This window comes from Echiichthys vipera, assembly GCF_963691815.1.
Source record: "Echiichthys vipera genome assembly, chromosome: 7".
NCBI lineage: Eukaryota > Metazoa > Chordata > Actinopteri > Perciformes > Trachinidae > Echiichthys > Echiichthys vipera.
The window spans coordinates 3,827,289-3,850,221 of NC_139832.1; the positions used below are offsets into that span (position 1 = coordinate 3,827,289).

The window sequence follows — 22,933 nt, forward strand, 5'->3', positions numbered from 1 at the left end:
GCCGATTAGGGAGCTCCTCATAGCCTGGCTGGTGTGGTTGGCCCTGACTGATGGGGCTGCTAGCAGAGCTTGTCTGGGTCTAACTTCCTCCTTTGACCTTTGAGCTAGGCGGACTGAAGCCAGCATCTGTCACAGCAGCAGAAGCTGGTACAGCAAGTTATGGGGCACACACACTGTCCGTCCGTCCCGTACCCCGTGCTTTACGGTCCTTGTCCCCCCCTCCAGGCCCGTTTGTACTCACACTACCTGGGCCTCGGAGAATGCTTCTTGCTGCCTATACGTCATCACGCCGTAACACGTCACACGCATTGATGACGTCATCGCGATGCGTCGCTTTGTTTCCAGATCTTTCCGTAGACCTCTGAGTTTTTGTGCGTCTTGTCGACTGTTTTTGAATCTTTTCATCGACCAAATCTGCAGTAAACACTCCACCTCCGCATCACACCAACGTGAACCTTTCGCCGCAATTGTTTTAAATGTCCGCGCATGGTCCCTCCTTTTTTTTTCTATGTCCCAACAGGCGCACAGGAAATGACGGCAGAACCGCCGTAGGCCTCGTGCTCGTACACGTGCGCACGCTCATGCTCGCTTTACAAAAGCCCACCTCTCCCAAACGGGCCGTGGCCGGGAAGCGTACTGCTCCTAGACGCGGTATGGTTGCACTCACACTGGTCAAACGAACTAGACTTTAGCCGTGAAACGTGCTTGGGCACGGTACGGATCGACAGTGTGAGAGCGCCCTTAGTCTGTGCGCGTGCCACATGTGTTTCTGCATGTTTAAAGTTGTGCGTTTGTGGGTTAGTGAGATGTATGTACCTACAAGTTTGTGTGTAAACACTGTAAACCAGGCAGGTTGACCTGCTGTACGGACAACATTCACTGTCCTGTGCTACCCACATGCTTAGATATAATTATTGCGAGGCTCGTTGACTCACCACCAACACTAACAGCCGTCAATGTAGCTGTAATTACAGCACTGCACAATTCAGCCTCCTCAAACTTATCTTTAACTTGAGAAGGAAATGCAGAGAGAGAACGTGCGCCGTCCAAGGACAGAGAGAGATAAGGGACCAATTTAAAATCTCTCATTTAAAATTCTGCAAATCTATTTTGGGTGTCAGTAGAAGTACTTCCAAACAACAGATGTAGAGCTGAACTGGCACTTTTCTCCTTATGTGCAGGAACACAGAAGAGATCTGCAAAACCAGACCAGGGAATCAGTGGAAACCACAGTTGTATTAGGTAATGCTAAACAACATAAAGCTTAAATATAGAACTTAATCCACAACACAAAGTGAGCATCACTAAGGATGATGTGTCACTTCAGCCTGGCTCACACTACAGGAGTTTCAGGACATATTTAACCCAGATTTACCCCCTCAGACCATGGGAGGAGGAACTTGGTCCGGGGCCTTGATCGCACCGATAATCAGCCCAGATAATGTGGTAATGCGAGCGGCTTACAGATCCAATCTTAAACCTCAGCTAGTGTACTTCTGTTGACAGATATCAAAGTCTCACCTCCAGTTCCCTCTGAAGGACAGGCAACCGATGTCAACCGTGTCTCCCCGACCCTTCTTTCATCCAGCCTCCTACTTTCCTTTACTGCATTATGTACGCAAAAGCAAGTTGTCGCCCATCGTCAGACTACATGTTTTTTAACATCTGATTCCCTATGAGATCACTAGCATCACTGTTTTCTATCTTAGGGCGCACTCACACTGTCCTTCCACACCGTGGCCCGGGCTTTAGGGTCCTTGTCCCCCCCCTCCAGGCCCGTTTGTACTCACACTACCTGGGCCTCGGAGAATGCTTCTTGCTGCCTATACGTCATCACGCCGTAACACGTCACACGCATTGATGACGTCATGGCGATGCGTGGCTTTGTTTCCAGATCTTTCCGTAGACCTCAGAGTTTTTGTGCGTCTTGTCGACTGTTTTGGAATCTTTTCATCGACCAAATCTGCAGTAAACACTCCACCTCCGCATCACACCAACGTGAACCTTTCACCGCCATTGTTTTAAATGTCCACGCATGGTCCCTCCTTCTTTTTTCTACGTCCCAACAGGCGCACAGGAAATGACCTCAGAACCGCCGTAGGCCTCGTGCTCGTACACGTGCGCACGCTCGTGCTCGTACATGTGCAAACGCGCTCTACAAAAGCCCACCTCTCTCAGATGGGCCATGGACGCAGTTATGCGCGGAGCGGTTGCACTCACACTGGTCAAACGCACTAGGCTTGACCCGAAAAACCTGTTTTGGCGCGGTGCGGAAGGACAGTGTATATAAGTGCGCCCTTATATATGTTTTTTTCCTTCTTTATTATGCATTTTCGGCTGGTGAGACTTATACTCCGGAGCCACTTTATATATATATATATATATATATATATATATATATACTTTAATTATAAAAATACGGTATCTTGCAAGCAATCAAGATCCGAGAGCGCATTACCTAAATGAAAACTTGGCAGTTAAACACTAACAAAGAGACATATTAAAACTGTCTGTCACGAGAAAAGAGGTTGTTTTAAATTGTCAGAACTTTGTATTTGACTCACAATAGGAGATAATTTGTAAAAATGTTGCAAAATCTTGAGCTTGACCTTTGCTGCTGCCAGAAAAGTGCTCAATAACTTTGTCTTTGCTACAAATTGAGAGGCAAGTCTTTTTGTTTATACCATCGATTTGTGCCGGTTTAAATCAGCGCCTAGAAAAAAGCATTACTCTGAGATTTGTTCTCTTCATCGTGCTTTCACTGTTTTGTTCAGATATTTTTCAATGTCTGCAGTGGATTCTGCATTAAAGCCAACAAACAAATTGCTTTGTGGAGCCCTGAAAAGCTTTGGCTTTATTATCATTTTCCTTTAATGTCAATAAAGCAGCTGGAATAGAGAGAACAGGAGAGAGATGCACGTATTACTTTCCTTTGCTTTACTTGCTGGCTGATGGATCGGGTCGTTCCCCGGCTTTATTTCTTTTCAAACAACAACGACTAAAATAACGAGTGGGAGTCTGCAAAGGGGGCTGACACAATCTGTCAAACAACCTTTCATTTCTAATTATTTTCCACAACCACGGAGAATAAAAGTAAATAAAGGAAACAAACAGGAAAAAAACATGCAAAGAACTGAATGATGTCCCCTTTCCCTTACCCAGACTGAAGCTAGCTCTGCTCAATAAGCCACTAGGTAAACACAGATAACTGTCTCTCTCACACACACACGCACACACACACACACGCACACGCAAAGACACACACACACGGCCTTCGCCCACGCGCTGAGCAAACCGTCCACTTCATGAATATCAATACAAAATGTACAGGGCCACCTGCTGTACACAATACAAAGGCCATTTGCAAGGGAAAGGATCAGAAACACAGCTACCGTATACACACAGCGTGTCACCAAACCAAAAGAAGCAACATCAAATTACTTACCCTCCATTCCACTAGAGCCGCCAACGCACTAACAAGGCCGTTTAAATAAAAAAGACACAGTGGAAGTGAGATGTTGTCCAGCAGAAATCAAGATTATGGTCCTCCACATCCATACAGCACCTAAGCCACAGCCAGCCGTCTTTCAAAGAGCCATTTATTAGCGTGTGTGTGTGTGTGTGTGTGTGTGTGTGTGTGTGTGTGTGTGTGTGGGGGGGGGGGGGGTTGTTGTGGTTTGTATTTCTTGATTGGCTGCTCTCCGTGAAGACAGCAGGCCAACGCAATTGTAGGCCAGCCCTGCTTTCCTTCTTGTAGCCCGGCAGAATAAATAAAGGAGAGGGAGGTGTGTGTGTGTGTGTGTGTGTGTGTGTGTGTGGGGGGGGGGGGGGGGTCTGTAGCTAGCGTTCCAGCCAATCAATAACATGGATTTTAATGAAGGGGGGCGGGGCAGGTGCTCCTTAGCCTCCTCCTGCAGAGGTAACCATGACAACCTCCTAAGTGACCCTACAGCAGAACGGATGAAGGAGCCTCCGCGGTGCAGATTTGCAGATAGTCAAGGTTCAGTGCTTCAGTCCTGTGATTATTACAATGGAAATATGTTTTACTTCTCCGGGGAGCCTTTCGTGACGTTCACGCATTTACACGTATTTACTCCCAGCATCAGCCCCATATCACTCCAGTCTTTCCACATGGCCTCTGACCAGCTTTTAATAGGGTAAGTGGGGGGTTAAGTGCCTTGCTCTAGAGCCCCTCTGCATTAGTTATTTGGGGAGGGTGAAATGTTATCATTTGCTTACACCGGACACAGGATTTCCCTCTTGATCCCTTGATTAGATTCATTGACCTTCTGTTCACCGGGCACTCCCTTGCTTTTTTTATGTACTTCCATCCTCCTCTTTCTTTCTTTCTTTCTTTCTTTCTTTAGCTTTGCTGAGATACACGAGAAGAAGGATGGAGGAGACGCCGACGAAATTAAACGGCTGACAAGGTTAGCCGCAGTTTTATGTTAGCGTTTGAATACGATGATGACAAACGCGGTGATTTCCTCTGAGCTGATTCAATTATCACCGTGCTTCCTTGAAGATCCACCAAGAAGAAGAAGAATTATCATGCAATCGTCTCCACCTACAACCCTGTAATGTACTCCTTTTTCTAAAAAGGCAGCTCTGATAATGAAGAGGATGCAAATTCAAACTTGAACCTCACTTTTAGGGACTAATTCGCAGTCACAGGAGTGAGAATCAAATGTTTTTGGCCTCCCTCAAAGCTTGGAAATTAGAAATAAGCGTGACACTGGTCGTTGCAGTGTTGTCAAATGTGAGATGATCCAAGTACGGACTGGTGGGGAGTGTTTCCATCCAGCTGTAGACACTTTAACTACACCAGACATCAAAGAGGCAGTCGTACAGCTGCCGCATTAGAAGCTGAGCGGCTGTGCTTTAAGAGTGCAAACATCAACTTGACGACGGATTGAAAAGAACAGTAAAGACTTGTCGAATTATGCTCTCCAAAATTTATTCCTCCTTTTTCTAGAAGACCTATAATTTCAGTACAGTTATGCAACACAGAAATTAGACGTCTCCTTTGTCTCATCGGGGAGGAAGCGGCTTCCAAATCCCGAGCTATCCTTTTGTTGCAACTCCATCACAGTCGCCAGTCCCTTAAATACTCTCCAAGCAGAGAGAGAGAGAGAGAGAGAGAGAGAGAGAGAGAGAGAGAGAGAGAGACTGTATCAGCCAAAGAATATTAAATCCATACCGTGCAGCCCCGAGCGTTAATCATATTCAAGCTCATTCTGCAAGCTACCCCAAAACTGGCTCTGGCTCATCAGCAGCCAAGCACACATAATGATTATGGCTGAGGGAGTACGCCAAGAACAGTGATGTTTTCATTCTTCACCCCGTCCGTCCACAGCAGACGGACCAACTCACTGACTTATTGACAACAGTCCACTGCGCTCTGTTGGTTTGCCTTGTTGGTTGCATCAAGTTGTCTAATCTTTTATCAATGCTACCGTCAGGCGTCTTACTGTTATGGGGAGATATCATCAGTCAGACAAGCAGGGATTTTACAGCTACCAGGCAAGACTCTTATTCAAGTACTGCTTTGAATGATAATACCACTATGCTAACCTGACTCGTCAGATGGTTTGTTCCACAGAACCATCTGAGGAGGCCGTCATCGGAAACGGATTGGTTAAAGGGAAGGCGCTTTCAAAACATACCTGGCAGGTGATTGGATGAACTATCTGTCAATCAAACTCTTGGCAAAGTCAATCAGGAGAATGGAGAAAAGCCTTCAGTGTCGTTCTCTACTTTCAATGAAGGAAAAGTCTCCAGTTCGGATGAAACTGATGCTATCGCAGCATCTAAACTAACCTCTTTAAATGGACTTGTACTTATAAAGCGCCTTTCTAGTCTTCTGACTACTCAAGGCGCTCTCACAGTGTTTGTCACATTCACCCATTCACACAGACATTCACACTGATGGTAGTGGACATCTACAGACAATCTAATGTAACCATCCACACCACATTTACACACCCATGCACAGCACAGGGAGCAATTTGGGGTTCAGTGTCTTGCCCAAGGACACTTAGACATGTGGACCGGGGGAGGTGGGGATTGAACCACCAATCTCTCGAATGGAGGACGACCCACTCTGCCTCTGAGACACAGTCGCCCACAGTCTTTAGAAGCTGCCACAGAACGTGAGTGACTTTGTTATTGGTAGCCCTGGTGGGAACCTATCCCACTGAAATCCCAGAACGGGTTGTCCAGTCTTTAATATGTTTAATATGTTGAGCTCTAAATAGAAAAAAAACTACTCAAGAACGCTCAAAGGGAATTTAACAGTATCCATAGTAAGTGGGGTGAGTGTGCAGAGCTTCAAGAGAAACAGAATGACCTCACCTCCCCTGGTTGTGGCCAAGCTTATGATCATTAAAACTCAAGAGTCTGAGCTCTGTTGCTGTTGGCACGGCTGTGGACCGCTGAAGTTAAGGATGGCAGCGGCAACCGGCCTGGGAGCTGGTCCCGTTTGCTGCATAGTTTCACAACCAACCTTCGATCCATATATGGAAACTTTGAACGCCAGTAAATATGACTTTAGATGACGTAAAAAGTTCCCAAGTTTTCTGTTGAATTGTTGAGATCTTGTCTGAACACCCTGTGGTTGACTTACCCCTACAGCACTGAACAGCTATGAATGACGGAGGCAGCAGAGAAACTGATTAAGAAAGTCTTTCAGAAGATTAATCACCTTATGAGGCGACAGATATACACTGTCCAGGTGGTTAACTCAAGTTATAAAAACGTATACAGTATGTAACACTGATTCAAACACTTATTTTGTGTATATTCATTTTAGATATCTGTTAAATCAAATGTATTATGTTTTAGGATAATCATATAATCAGCAGGCTACACGGTTGTGTAGTTGTTAGCACTGTCGCCTCACAGCGAGAAGGTTCCAGGTTTGCATCCCGGCCTGAGCCTTTCTGTGTGGAGTTTGCATGTTGTCCCCGTGTCTGCGTGGGTTTTCTCCGGGTTCTCCGGTTTCCTCCCACAGTCCAAAGACGTGCAGGTGTTCGGTTCATTGATGACTCTAAATAACCCGTAGGTGTGAATGGTTGTCTGTCTCTGTTCGTCTCTATGTGTCCTGTGATAGACTGGCTTCCTGTCCAGGATGTACCCCGCCTCACACCCGATGTCAGCTGGGATCGGCTCCAGCACCCCCGCGACCCCGACCCCGGGATAAGCGGTTCAAGATGAATGACTGAATGAATATAATCAGCAGTATTACATAAAAGGAAAGTGCGACCACTGACTCGTCTGTATCATATTGCACACAACGTTTGATTCCATTGTTTTATCCTGTGTGGGTCTGGTGTCCTCCTGAGTATGTAATGTATTGTGCGGTGTAACTTGTCTCTTCTATGTGTATTTTATTTATTTATTTAGTAGTATTTGTATTTTTTCTATTTTTTTTTAGCAGGGACTACGGATGCAAATTAGCATATTTGCTATAATCCGGCACTTTTACAGTGATGTGTTGTTATCGTTGTTCATTAATGTGCACCGTCCCGAACAAATAAAGTATTGATTGATTGATTGATTGATTGAAATGCTTCGTGCCATCTGTGGAGAAACACAAACCAACCGATGATGAAGACGAAGGGTTATTAACTGGAGAGACGATGAGTTCAAGGAACTTGTGCCAAATTCATCAGACAAAATTTCCTGAGCTCCATTGAAAGATGTTTCCAGTTCGTGCATCTGTTGGATATATGGAGGATATATGTTCAGAGGTCATGATCCATGAGAATGTATTTGAGTCTCTTTCATGAGATATGAGGTAAAGTCCTCAGTGAGGAGCCTTTATCTAAAATAAGCCTCCTTTCTGACTTGGTCAAGTTCCAGCCGCGTTATAAGCTCAAGAGACAAAAATAGCAGAAGTCAGCAGTTACCACAGAAACCCCATAACTCTGCCGTTTTGCCGTTCCTACAGGGGGTTACCACAGCAACAGAGACAACTGATTGCTGTCAGAGTCCTGCTTGGCTTTTGCCAAATGGCCCTTTTTCAGTAAGCACCTTATTCTGCTCGTGGGCACCGACAGTGCAACAAACAAATACGACGCGCAACCCGGACCTGCCTCGGGAAGACCGTTCAAAGCCCATTAGGGGCTTATCCCTGCATTGAAAGATGATGTGATCTTGTCAGGCAACAGGAAAAATAATATCCAGCTTTAAAACAACAACATAATGGCCACTGATGAAATAGCACTTATACAACATTGAAGTGATATGAGCGATATAAGTGATGTATGAAGCAGAAGTATGGCCTACAGCGATCCTCCCACAATCATATGTACTTCCATTTGCCAATTGCATTTCACTGAGCTCATCCTTATCGGCAGGCGTACTGTTGGCAATCTAACATAAATCTAACACGGAAATAGCCTGGTCTACGGTTAGTGTACTGCTCAGGGGTTACACTAGATTATGTGGAAAGGTGTCGCACTATTTTAGACTGGAGAGGGACACTGGAGAAGACGTTGAAAAAATTCCTCTGCATCACACATGTAACAGGGCATGTGACAGATAAACTATAAATATGCTCACACAAGTTGATCAGAAAAGGGTGTAACTGATATAATCCTTCTGTTGTCATGTAAACCGGTGTAGATCAGTATTAATAATATGCTAGCCCTGCGACATGGTTATGGATTAAAAAGAAGAAATAGAGTTGGGATTTGGAGCACAGGGTTTCAGTGACATCATCGGCCTTGTGAGAGGTTAAATACCTGGATCTCACACCAGCTAGTTGGTCCAGTCCCAGCCTGGTCCTGGTCCTGGTCCTGGTCCTGGTCCTGGTCAGATCCGTACATGAACTGATGAAGCCTCTTGGATCAGAGGTGAAACATCTTCCTAGACAAATAACCAAGTCCAGTTGCTTTTGACTGAAATTGCTTTGAGGATAGAGTTGGGATTTGTACAGACCAGAGCTGTCATTAATACGAAAGTACATTTTAAAGCGGCTACAGGTGAACCAGACTCGAAGCTAACATTTATTGTAGGACAGGGACCCAAAACTGTTTTCCCTGCATTTTCATCAACTTTAATACAGCTCTGCGAACTCAACTCTTATTCCCTCTTTGCTCCTTCATGTGGCCCCTAATAAAAAAGGCAGAAAATGCCCTTAAATAATTAAAATGGGTTTACACTGAAGAAAAACCTTTTGAAGGCTTCCTTTATTCTTTCATGTGTAGTACCATTTGACGTGTGTACTGCTCAGAGAACTTACAATGCACGGTCCCTGCATAACAAATATCACTTACAGTATACTGCAAACTGTTAAGGCCTTTGCACACCGTCTTTTTTTTCTTAAAGATTCAAATGTTTAACAATATTTACGACCTCATCTTGCGTGAAACACGGTTACACATCGTCTCCAAACCTTTTGTCCCTCATTAATGTTTTTAGAACGCGTTTTTCCAATCCGTCAAAAGCCGCTTGTACATGCAAACATCATCATATGAAACCAGGATTTAAAGTATGATTTCAAAACTCAGATTATAGCCTACTTTGGACATGTCAGATAAGAATATGACGGGGGTGAGATAGAGGATGAGGACAGGACATATACGGGGGGGAGCGATAGTGTATGGATGAGATGGAGATGGGACACAGCTCAACCCCTTCAGGTAGCCACAGTGCCAAATGCAAGATGCAGGCAGCTGGGCACTTCCAGTAAAGAGAGGAAATAAGAGAGAATGAGCGAGAGCATTTTGTCTCGTATTGCAAATTTTCGCAACAAATATAATAATAAAACGCGTCAGACTCAGTGTCCAAGGTCTGTGTGCGTAACAAGTGTGGCATCACCAGACTAAATGCAAATGCTCGGTTCATTTTCAATTTCCAAGAGGTGTTATGTTATCACTGGTGCCGAGCAAAATGCTTCTGGACGCAATTGGATGGACCTACAACCAATCAGAGCCATGAAATGTGACCTCCAACAGAACACAGAAACGAAACGTGACGTACAACGAATCAGAAATGTAAGAAAACGGCGGTGCTTGCTCAAATGTTAAACAATAGGATCTGCGTTACAAATAGTACACTTAAATGAAAACATCTCATGGGAGAAACAGGTAATTCAGTTACAGAACATAGAGTCGTTTGATCAGCGCTGCCTGGTTTGACAGTTTGAGTTTTGTGAGCCTAAAACTGGCTGCGATTGATCCGCACAATGTCAAGATGCTGGAAATCTGTCGGAATGGGAAAGTGTCCAGACCGAGCTGCCAGAACAAATGAAACGTTTGTTTGGCAGATTTGTCTGGTATCCAGGTTAACAAACTGTGGTAACAAAATCAACACAGGAATGAACAACTTGTTCCAACAGCACCGTGCCATGATAGCACTACGGAGCTGACAAACCCCAATGCAATCGCACCCCTCCACCTAAGCTTCTAACAACATGTTAAACTGATAATGATACTAACAAACAGAGCGGTTTGTCACTGGTTGTCCTTTCAGCTCCCATCAAGGACAAAAAGCTCTCTGTTCCTATAAGAGAATTTGACATCAGATAGTCAATAGGCCCAAGGCTGCAGTACTGACAATGTGCTGAGGTGTAGGGATGGGCGTGAGTGATCGATTCCTCGAGTAGTTCTCGAATCAAATTAACTCGTAAACAACCGCACTAGAGTTTTTTGGAAACGGCTCTTTGCTTCTAACCCGACTCCTCCAGATGGACTGATTGGTATGATTCTCATTCGCTCAGCATTTCCACCTGGGAACTCTCGTTTGGAGATCTTTTTTGAAGTGGCAAAAATACTGGTTGCTGATTGGATAAACCATCTGTCTATCGGGCCAAGTCAACCAATCAGATTAACGAAGCGTATGACGTACAAACAGAGTCCGGACAAAGCTCAGAAAGTAAACAGCATGTCGGTAAAGGATATTTGACGATGGTGCAAAGCAAATTTCCAGATAAAAGGCACCATATCAGGTGCCTGGTCCATATTTAAACAGAAGGATCCAAGAGAAAAAAGCAAGCGGCTAACAGAATTAGGGCGCCCGCTGTCTGAAAATGTGTGATCAGTTTGTCTTTGCATGAGTTGCGTCACACTTAAACCCGCCACAAAACCAACGCTGATTGGACGTCCGCTTGGCAAACGGCTCCAACTTTTCTCCCTCGCACATTACCAGACCCATCTGAGAGTAAAATACAATGGAGCTTGCTAGATCACGATGGTCTCACGAGGCTACTTCGCCTCACGATCTGAAAGAAGTTGTGTGACCTACATGACGGGTTCACTGTGCAAGGCCCAGACCATATGTAGGACTATAGAGCAGTGACGTTCATTAGGTGTTAGGTAGGCTGTGTTTGGTGTGCATCATTATTCCTGCAGGAAGATGAGTTGCGTTCTAGAAATAGATTTTGAAAAACGAGTACTCGATTGGCCCCCGAGGAATTAATGCGAGCCCTCGATCTTGGAATTAACTACCCGGGGGAGGGGGGGCGTCTTCTGTATGTGTGTGACAAAGTAATTGCATTTACCAAGAAGTGTTTAAAGTGGTGTGTTTCTGCTCACATTGGTGACAGTAAGGTATGTTTTTGGACTTCTGCTGCAGTTGGAAAGTACCACATACTTCTTTTACATGCGCTCAACTGTTAGCTCTAGTGTTGTTGATTGAGGATAACCATTATGTAAGGGTAATTGTAGCTTAAGTGTAGATTGAAAGGTCCTATGTGTATTGTCGAATTCATTCTTCTACCTTGGTATAATAAAGTTTGTATCTAATTTGTCTTTTGCTGTACTGACGAGGATAAACATGTTGGAAGGGATTTTTCTGGTTTGTCACTCCCTCTACCATCTGCCATTCTAAAAAAGGGCGAACACAGTCCTCCCCGTTGGGTGCCAGAAAGCAATTCGGCACATTTCCCACCAAACCTGAACACTGACCCGCAATGTCAAATGCATCAGAGAGGTTGATAGATCTTTCTTTCGTCCAGCGGCAGGTCGCTCACAGAAATTACGTTAATGTCTAAAATGAATGTGGTTATGGCTTATTTTAGGACACTATGACACAAGCAAATACATAAAAGCTTTTACGTTTTATCCGTCTGGATGATTCTATTATCCAAAGCGCTTGCGGAGTGAGTCTGAGCACAAGGGCAGTGGTTGGGAATCTCCAGGTTTTTGTTCCTCTTGATCTCGATAAACCAGACACCACAGTCGGCTTATTGTAAACAAATCGGACATCCCTGAGGTACAGGTTCACTGCCTTTTTCCATATAACATGGTCTGCTTTGTGAGACGTGTGACAGTCCAGATACAAAAGTCTGTCACGGCCAGATGACTAGATGACCAGCGTGACCAATGTGATCGTGACGGCAGCGAAATACGATGATTTGGACCACAGGAATGGAAGAGCTCATCGGCAAAAGATTAAAAGTCTCATATACCGTGAAAGAATAACAGGTAAGGTAAGTCTGCAGGAGATGGTCAGCAGCTAACACATAAGACAATTCAAATTTCTCTTCAACATTGGCTCCATTTACCAAGACAATTTCACTGTCTCGAACAACAAAACCAGGTTCATTGTCTTTTGCGGTGTTTGTGAATGCCCTGTTTGAGCCTCGGAAATAAACTTGGACCCAAGCTGTTTCCTAGCAAAGCAATTCCAATGAAATAGCCCATAAAAGGGGCTCCGCTTACCTCCGAGTGTTTTAACAAATGCTGGTGAGTTTATTACCTAAACCTACAGAGTTGAACGGGCATTGTACTTCTGCCACAGTCTGTCTGTGTCTATTGCCAGAGCTATAAATGAATTTGCACAACGCCGTGTGGAAAGAATAAACTGCTAATTCTCCATGAAATTTAATTGACAAGATTGGTTGGTGGTGGTGGTGTTGTTGTTGGCACACACTAGATGAGCTCTAGTCACAAGCAACAAGGATTGACTTTGGAATAAAAGCGTATTGAACCTGTGATGTGTACTCTACAAGTCTGCTTTAATACGTGAGTGTATCGTCGGTCACACTGAAAGCATCACAAACAGAAAGTAAGCTTACTATGGAGCTGATAATCATGGTAAAAGGTTGGTAAGAGCTTGCCATGAACCTCAATTCAATTTCTCTATTTCTTCAAAGTAGTATTACGAAAGGCAATACAAACACTGCAATCCCACACTTTAATCTGATCCTTGTTGGCCTTAGTGCAGCACTGCTACCGTTTAGTTTGGTATTAAAATATTGCATGACTTTCTATCATACCAGTATCAAAGTGTACATGTGACCAAATGGAGAAACTTACAGTCCTATGCCAATGTGGGGGAGCAGTTTAACAGCAGCGGGGCGTCCTATAGGCGACAACCTGTCAAATAACAGCTAATGTGTCCAATAACAACCGTACATCTGTATAGAAACTTCACAGCGTTGCAAAGAATCACCACAAAAGTACAAATTACTGTCCAGACATAAGTTTATTTTACAGCGCCTGCTCGTTGCGGGACTTTTGAGCCTTTATGATGCCCCACCGTCTGTGTGAAAGGTACAAAGACAGAATGGGGAGACGGGTCAGAGGCGCCTCTGAGCCGGCAGCGGTGGCAGTGGTGGTGGTGACGGAGCCACAACAGCACCGAACCGACGTCGGCAGGGTGGAACCACACACAACGGTGATGCAGCGTCCCGAGCATTTATTAATAACTTACAGTAACGTTGCGTGCTATAGTCCACCTTCTCTTCCCTCTCTCTCTCAAACACACACACACACACGTTCAGTCCGTCGCTGTACTGTTGTTCTGCTGTAATGCATAAAGTTGGAGGTTTGCGGTCGGATCTGAGTGTTTGATTAATGGTGCAGATCGCTTCACACACAATAGACGCCAACTTTTGCCTCCAGAACGCCGGCTGCTATGTGAAATCACACACTGGGGCGACATTACACCGCCTCTGCTTGGTTCTGTGTGAATAAACAAAGCCGGCGTACCTTCATCGCTGCACTGTGGATAGTCTGTGTGAAAGGTGCTACAAGGAGAACGGGCTCTTCTCCTCCACTTGAAGCTTTTTAGATCTAGTTGAATACTTTAAGAGCAGAATCCCATGAATAAATTAATTAATCTCTTCTTCTTCTTCTATTCAATGTTTTATTATGGTATTCTATTGCATTTCTTCTTCTATATCTAATTCTGAATTACATTAAATACATTTGATAATTCCCCCCTGGGATAATTAAAGTGTTTCTGATTCAGAATGCAAGTGTGGCTAAATTCAAGATTCAAGAAGATTCAAGAAGCTTTATTTATCCTGAGGGAAATTATTATTATTATTATTATTATTGTCTGCGTGGGTTTTAAATAAGATGCTTTAAATCAATCTTTAAAATATAAGCTTGAACAGACAACATGTAACCTAATATAATCCCTACAATTATAAAAATTACATCAAAAGTAATTTGGCGACACGGTGAAGTCGTGGTAAGCACTGTCGCCTCACAGCGAGAGGGTTCCTGGTTCGAATCCCGGCTGAGTTTGCATGTTCTCCCCGTGTCTGCGTGGGTTTTCTCCGGGTTCTCCGGTTTCCTCCCACAGTCCAAAGACGTGCAGGTGTTCGGTTCATTGATGACTCTAAATCACCCGTAGGTGTGAATGGTTGTCTGTCTCTGTTCGTCTCTATGTGTCCTGTGATAGACTGGCGTCCTGTCCAGGGTGTACCCCGCCTCACGCCCAATGTCAGATGGGATCGGCCCCAGCCCCCCACGACCCCGACAGGGACAAGAGGTTGAAGATGAATGAACATCAAAAGTTAGAATCTAAAGATATCTAAAAAAAAGAGAGACCTAGCAAGATGAAAACACTGGACAAACCACTGTCAAACTGACTTTGTGAACGCATTACGTTTGACTCTCAAATGACCTCAAATGTTTTGGCAAGAACTCAAAATCTCAGACAACAAGGACTAGACAACCTCAGCCAGGCTTCGGTGATAATGAAAGATGTGATCTGTACCGGGGCCTGTACTTCCAGAATACACCATGGTGTCATCCACTCAGCTGCACATCTCATAAACAAAGATAACTGCTCAGAGGAGAAGTGGTGCATGACAGCTTGCCATCACTAGGACTAGTTGCGAACACACCACAGCCGGTGCTGCTGCCGGCGTGCATGCTAGCTCTGATCTGACGCCAAAAACACAAGTTACTTTTGTCTCGGACTGTGTGGCCTTTGCAGAATCAATTCAATCAGCTCAGACTTCCCTGAAGCATGGAGCAGGTAGTGGAGTGAGGCATCGTGGTATTGATCAAAGTGAAAGGTTTTCTTCAGAGGGTGGGGTAAAGGGGGAGGAAGTGCTTTGCCTCCATACGTCTGCCCACCGAGAGATCAACACTACAACTCTTCTGAGGGAGGTTAGAAGCTGCACATTACCCAAAGACCCACACACACGCACACACACACAAACACATAAACAGCTGTTATGTGTGCTGCTAGCTTCAGTAGCAATCTGACAGAGCCGGAGAAACAAGACAGAGGGAGGCTGATGCTTCTGGAAACGATACAACTCTTGTGAAAGCATCCATCTTCTGACATGCTCACTCATACACACGCAAACATGCACAAAGGCACACTTAAACAGCATGAAACCGGCACACCGTTACACTCAAGAGGACTTGAATACATACAGAAAGGAGATGATTGCACATACGCACGCCGACACACAGTAAGGCTAAGAGTGAGAGAATGCGAGGCAGGCACAGTAAGCTCAGCGTGACCAGCTAGCTTGTAGTGCTGACCCTCTGTGCTAAAATGGTAGATCCCAGATCTTTCCCCGTGCAATCTGCCACCAGCGACCATGGAGGCAAAACAGGAAGAAGAGAGGAGAGGAGGGATGCAGGAGTAGAGCAAAACCTAGCCATTTCCTTTTTCCTCCTTTCCCTCTGATAAAAAAAAACACACGTATGCATGAAAAGATACATAAATATGGACAAAGACAGAGGAGGCGGGAGGATGTTGGTGGTACTTACATGAGGACTCTGTGCCGAACATGGCTGGGCCGGGAGCTGTGATGGAGAGAGAGGAGGAGGAGGAGGAGGAGAAGGAGGAAAGAGAAAGGGGAGGGTGAGAGAGGAGGAGAGAGCGAGAGAGAGAGAGGGGGGAGGTTGATGAGCAGGCAGCTACACAGCGGGGGTCATCAAAGCAACACAATGCAGCCAGCCGACCGTCGCTGCCTCCCAGACGGCCAGATGCCCCGACACCGCTATCCGCCGCGGCTTTAAAAGCCCTCGTCCACACGCGCGCTCTCGGTTAGTCCGGCCACAACAAAACGAAACAAAAAAAGAGGCCTTGTGGAGGATTAAATCAATCGATAAATAAATGTAAACGATGCAGAAATCCTTCACAGCCGAGACAAACTCTGGTGAAATCCCGACACGGAGATGTGGCTGTGGCTAGCTATTGCATCTCTCCTCTTTCTGCAGTCTATATCCTCCTCATCCTCTCCTCTCCGTCACTCTCTCACTTCTCATTCCACTGTAGTATTTACTAATAGAGAGAGAGAAGGGAGAGGGAGAGAGAGAGAGAGAGAGAGAGAGAGAGAGAGAGAGAGCGAGAGAGAGAGAGAGAAGGGGGGTGGAAAACGGGTGAAAAATCGGGTGAAGAGCTGCTGCCGCTGCTGCTGCAGCCGCTGTAAGACAATAGCTATGCAAACAGAGAGTGACGTCAGAACGGAGGGGGAGAGAGAGAGAGAGAGAGAGAGCTGTAAAAAGACTGACTGACTACTGCTGCCAGATGGAGGGAGGGAGGCAAGGAGGGCGAAGGGGAAAGAAACGAGGAGAAACCGGAGGAAAAAGGGAGGGGAAGATGGAGACGGGAGCGCAATGAGTAGAGAAGGAGGGATGGAAGGGCAGCAGCAAATGTGTGAATAAAGGAAGAAGGAGGGCAAGACAAGGGGGATGGGAGGATGTGAGAAAGGAGGAGAGAGGGAAGGATAAGGAGGCGAAAGCAAAGGTGATAAAACGGGGTGAGTTAATGAAAAAAGAGAAAGGGGAGGGCATAAAGAAGAAGAGGGAGGACAGATAAAGAGATAGAGAGGGGGAGGAGGACGGCAGCTGGGGCTGAGGGGGCGCTGAGCGGGACGCAGGCCAATCAAAATGGTTTGTCGACTTTGGAGCCAAAAAAAAAAAAAAAAAAAAACCCAGACCGAGGTACAACGGGACACACACTCACTGCATGGAGCGCTGAGGGGGGCAGGGGGCTGCGGCCTGTCAGTTGGACAAATTGAAATTGAAGTATGAAGCAGAGCAGAGGAGACCGCTGTGTGTTTACCTGCTGTTAACACATACACACACACACACGCACACACACACCTGGACATCGGGGAGCCAAGCAACTCATTTTCTGTTGCAATCACAACATCATCAATCAAACCTGCATAAACATAACCTGGCTAACCCTTTAGAAAAGCGGTGTATTAAAATATAGAATAACATCAAGTCATGTTTTATATTATATCATTCATTCACTTTGCTCTGCTCCTACAGACACTTGTTAGAGAACAATTGAAAAATCTGTGTATTAAAATGACCCAGAAGTGTCCTCGGGCACCCTAGCACTTTCCGTCCGCACCATGCCCCGTGCTTGAGGGTACTTGTCCCCCCCCCGCTGGCCAGCCCGTTTGTACTCACACTACCTGGGCCTCCGCAAATGCTTCTTGCCTGTCCATCACGTCACACGCATCGATTGACGTCATCGCATTGCGTCGCTTTGTTTCCAAATCTTTCCGTAGACCTCAGAGTTTTTGTGCGTCTTGTCGACTGATTTTGAATCTTTTCATCGACCAAATCTGCAGTAAACACTCCACCTCCGCATCACACCAACGTGAACCTTTCACCGCCATTGTTTTAAATGTCCGCGCATGGTCCCTCCTTCTTTTTTCTACGTCCCAACAGGCGCACATAAATGACCTCAGAACCGCCGTAGGCCTCATGCTCGAACATGTGCAAACATGCTTTACAAAAGCCCACCTCTCCCAAACGGGCCGTGGCCGGTAAGCGAACCGCTCCAAGGCGCGGTACTGTTGCACTCACACTGGTCAAACGAACTAGGCTTTACCCTTAAAAACCTGTTTGGACACGGTGCGGATGGACAGTGTGAGTGCGCCCTAAGGGTCTGTAATGTTGTGTCTTATACATTATTATTATTATTAAATTCTTGTACCGTATTTTATCAGATGCCAAAAACAACAGCAACATATCATCAACATTATTTATCGACCATTGAAAAAAACGATATGGCTCAATCAATTTTCAGAGCTCTAAACCTAAATGATTCAAGCCTCTTTCCGGACGCATGGACAGACTAATGTGCCTGAACGTGCTGCAAGTAAAGTCTCATTTACGATGCACGCTGTAAAACTTTGATGAAGACTGGAGTAGGCAGCCTTTAAATGTAGTAGAGTGCACACAGAACCCATCAATTGCGCGGCGGTGAACACCGGGCCTGCTTTGAGCATGTGAACGGGTACAGTGGTCGAGTCTTCACAACAGCCCGCTAACCTAAATAGATGGGAGGTCACCCGGACGTCCTTGTGTCCCACTGTGAATGGGGTGAAGCTAGCTAGCATGTGGATTAGCTCAGCTGCTGAATAGAGGAGCATGTACCGACAAAGGCCTCCGTTCTTTTGTGTCTCATACCCAGTCGCACTCCTCCTCCTCCTCCTCCTCTTCGTTTCCCAACGTCTTTGTCCTTCACGCACAGGCAAGAGACCCATTCTCTACTCCTGCTACACAAGAAAAAATGATCATCTTGAAGAATATTCTAGATGAATGAGGGACGTCCCGATCAAGTTTATGCCCCACAAAGTCCTTTTGAATTGCCAATGCTTAGATTTACCTAAATATTAGTTAATGACGCATCCAACTAATAAAAGATGCAGTCTACTTAATCTGACGCAACATATTTTCCATGAGTTACTTGATCCAAATACTGATTTCTGGTTCATAAATCTTAAATCCATAAGCAACAATCATGGATATGATATGCAAGATTAACTAGGAGAATGTGACTTCTGCAATCGATGCGAAGCGATCAGATAGAGAGATGCGTGTGGCTCTGTTGGAGTCGTGGCAACTGCAGAAACACTCCAGTCCACCCATGGTTGGACAGTGATGTTGCAGAGCGGAGGGTTTTCCCTCACTAAGGATCTTTGGAGAGGACAGACACAGGCTTACAGAGAGCACTTAAACCAAACAACAGACGCGTTTCATGTTGGCCTGCCGTCAAGTTACTCACAGAACGGACATTAATCAGTAACAGCTGACCTGCTGCCAGTGACATTTGTCATTCTAACCAGCGAGAGCGACGGGCTGTTCAGAGCGAGACGCTGCTGGCTGAATGTTTTGTACACTCGCACCAAAAGAAAGTGCACTGAGAGTGAAATGTCATCCAATTGGCAGTTTTTCAGATTTCAAGTCTGAGCAGATCTTGTTATGATAATCGCTCTTACTAAAGACATCTCCTGGGGTCATGTTAATTACACAAGGGGGATCTTTCTCAAAAACTCCGCAGAGAGGTGAGGAGGAGGTGAGCTGGGGATCTGAGCGACGCACTGCCAACTGTAATCTCATTCACTGTGATCCGTGCTCACATCAGCTTTTCACAGTTTCTGCCCCTTATCGGCTTTGGTACGATCTGAATGGGGATCCTCTCGCAATTACAGAAGTCCAGATCAGGCTTATTTTGGCCCCGTCCAATCCAATCCTTTAATTATAGGTATCTGCCGATACCAAGACCTATACTTAGATTTACCTTAATGTTGTATCAGTCATTAACACTCTACTCGCTCCTGAAAGTGTTACAGAGTGAAGCTTCTTTGACCTAATAAACACTTTAGCAGAGTATAAACTGCCTTAGGGCGCACTCACACTGTCCTTTCGCACCGGGCTAAAACAGGTTTTTCGGGTAAAGCTTAGTGCATTTGACCAGTGTGAGTGCAATCGCTCCGCGTGTAGCTGCGGCAAGCTGGCCATCCACGGCCCGTTTGAGAGAGGTGGGCTTTTGTAGAGCGCGTTTGCACATGTACGAGTACGAGCGCGAGGCCTACGGTGGTTCTGACGCCATTTATGTGCGCCTGTTCGGACATAGAAAAAAGAAGGAGGGACCATGCGCAGACATTTAACAACAACAACAATGGCGGTGAAAGGTTCACGTTGGTGGAGTGTTTACTGCAGATTTGGTCGATGAAAAGATTCAAAAACAGTCGACAAGACGCACAAAAACTCCGAGGTCTATGGAAAGATTTGGAAACAAAGCCACGCATTGCGATGACGTCATCAATGCGTGTGACGTGTTACGGCGTGATGACGTATGGACAGCAAGAAGCATTGGCCGAGGCCCAGGCAGTGTGAGTACAAACGGGCCTGGGCAGCGGGGGGAGAGGGAGGGGGGGACAAGTACCCTAAAGCCCGGGGCACGGTGTGGAAGGACAGTGTGAGTTTGCCCTTAGAGAGAACACACCAAACACCACAACATTAAAGTTTTATTTTGGTTTGCCATCAAGTTACTCACAGAATTAATGTTACCTAGCAACAACTGATTTGATCCGCCACCTGCAACGTCATTTTAACCAGCAAATGTTACGGTCTGCACAAGATAAAACTGAGAATGTTTCATATACTGTCTTCTGCTGAGAATGGAGGGATGACAGATTTGCAACCATCTGAGGTTAACGAATCAGTGTATTTTGAGTCAATCACGGTGCAGACATATTAACACACTCATTTTCACTGACGCTTGCAGTGTAGAGCCTGGTTGTCATTGAGGACAGCAGCTCTGCAACACCAGCAAACTGAGATGGACAAAACCCAGAGTTCAGTTGAGATTTTGATCCATTGATTGCCGTTAAAGTCTGGATCGATCCTGATACTGATTCTTAGGATCTGTACTCCCAGTGACGAGCTATACACCCACCTGGTTTTCTAATAACTAGCACCTGGATGGATACACTGATAAATTCATCAATGTGTTACTCTGTTTGTGCTGCCGCTACACTACCTGTCAATGTACCTTCTGCCCAAACATCACATGCTTCACTGAGGAAACACATGCAGTAACAACATGTGTTCAGAACTGTTCAAATCACTTAATTTAATTCAGAAATATGGAGTCTGAACTAGCCCCCCGTTTCACTAGACGGTTGTTTCTGATCTAAGCGAATTTAGAAACTGAATAAACTCATTGGACGTTGTAGGTTTGAACAAGCAAGACCACCACACACTTGACTGTTCTTTTTAGACAGAGGAATCGAGCATCCTGCATCTGTGTCCACGACTTTCCTTGTATGTTTATTGCATTTGTTCCATAAAACAATTGTGTTGTCACGAAACGCTACAGTGAAGACAAAGCATTCTGCCAAAGACTGAAGAGTAAAGAGCTCCTCACTGTCAACGTCAGCCTCCTTCTCTTCAGTCAGTGTGTTTGAGTCACACTTGACCTGTAGTTACATCCCGGCACGGGGCCCTGCTCTCACTGCTACTGATGATTAGGATGCAAACCCATTGCCATAACAGCGGTGAAGCCCAGGTGAGTAGGGTGCTAACTGAGTCAGACAATGAGTAATGGAACAATGCAGTCGTTCACTGGATGCTTTAGTTAAAACAGTGCTCTTTACCTCCTCTGTTCAGTGGAACTGCATTCATGAGCCATTTATTCCTGAACAATGCACACCTCACCCCACCCCCGCCTCCATCGCTAAGTACCACCCCGAAAAAGCATCTATTCTTGGTTGCTAAGCAACTGAAAATAAGCGTGAGAGGAGTGTGGCCATCCGTCAGCGAGAGGAAAAATGAGGAGAAGGATGAAAGGCGGAGGAGAAGGCCAAGCAGAGATGCTCAACCAGACTTGATGTTGGCGCAAGTGTGTCGATAAGGTGAGAAGAGGTGCGAGCACAAAGGACCAAACCGCTCAATGTTCAAGTCTGCGGTCTGGCCGCTGTGCCATCAGCTACGTTTCACCCTGTTTTTGACTTGTTAAAGGTGAAGCAATTTTTAGCATTAATCACAGATATTCTCAATAAAAGACAACAATCGGTCCTGTGTTAAGCCCCTCCCTAGAACGGCTAACGTCCAATCCTACGTTAGCAACTGTAACTAGGCACAAGAGGCTTGTGAAGCTTTAAGAGCAAATTAATGTTGTGCAAAATGGGACCTGCAATTCTGACGGCAGGGATAAAGAGGGTTGTTTTTCCCTCATCTCAGCAATCGGCACATCCGGTGATGCTGTCGCGTGTCATGTGTCATGTGTTAGCCTGTTGGATGTGTTTAATCTCCTACGAGGGGGGAGCAACGCCAACACACCGTCCTCGTCTTATACAGTAACCACGCCTGGTCTCCAAACTGCTTTCTCAACTACGTTTCGAGGAAAACCTATTTCTCCTAGCTTGTTGTGCTATAGCTAACTTTAGCACATGCTGCTAATTTTCTGATGGAGTCATAACTAAATGTTAGCTTAAAATAAAACTATATATTGACCTATCCTGCTATACTAAAACATTATATGGGGCCAGGGTTATAATCCCCTCTTTATTTACAATACTCAACAATAAAAATCAACGTTACCTCCGTCCGATATTTCAACTATTACGCCAGAAAATTGTTGTTATATTTCCTTTGGAATATGTCTCCGTTATAATTAAAAATGCCATATTTACATAAAAGCTTGACGGGCCTAATCACAGTAACCAAGGGAGGTGGGTTAAATGACACGGGGCGTTCAAGCTCCTGCATTCCTCCGCTCGCCATGACCACGCTGCTCTTAACAAATGTTATCTCATCTCATCTCATCTTCATCCGCTTATCCGGGGTCGGGTCGCGGGGGCAGCAGCTTTAGCAGGAGACCCCAAACTTCCCTTCCCCGGGCCACATTAACCAGCTCTAACTGGGGGATCCCGAGGCGTTCCCAGGCCAGTGTGGAGATATAATCTCTCCACCTG

General features: G+C 45.5%; 1 protein-coding gene across 8 annotated transcripts in view; it reads right to left on the bottom strand.

Annotated features, from left to right (window-relative positions):
• The window catches only part of LOC310949367 (suppressor of tumorigenicity 7 protein homolog), a 64,317-nt gene that overhangs the window by 30,877 nt on the left and 10,507 nt on the right, over positions 1–22,933 (bottom strand). For 6 of the 8 annotated variants that reach the window (XM_083916805.1, XM_083916806.1, XM_083916804.1 and 3 more), the window contains exon 2: positions 15,972–16,007. The exons of 1 other annotated variant lie outside the window; for it this stretch is intronic. In XM_083916805.1, coding sequence (XP_083772931.1) covers positions 15,972–15,993 — 22 coding nt within the window. In that variant the 5' untranslated portion in view covers positions 15,994–16,007. Of the gene's footprint in view, positions 1–3,445; positions 3,545–15,971; positions 16,008–22,933 lie in introns of those variants that run through there. One more of the 8 variants, XM_083916807.1, reaches the window with a different exon arrangement.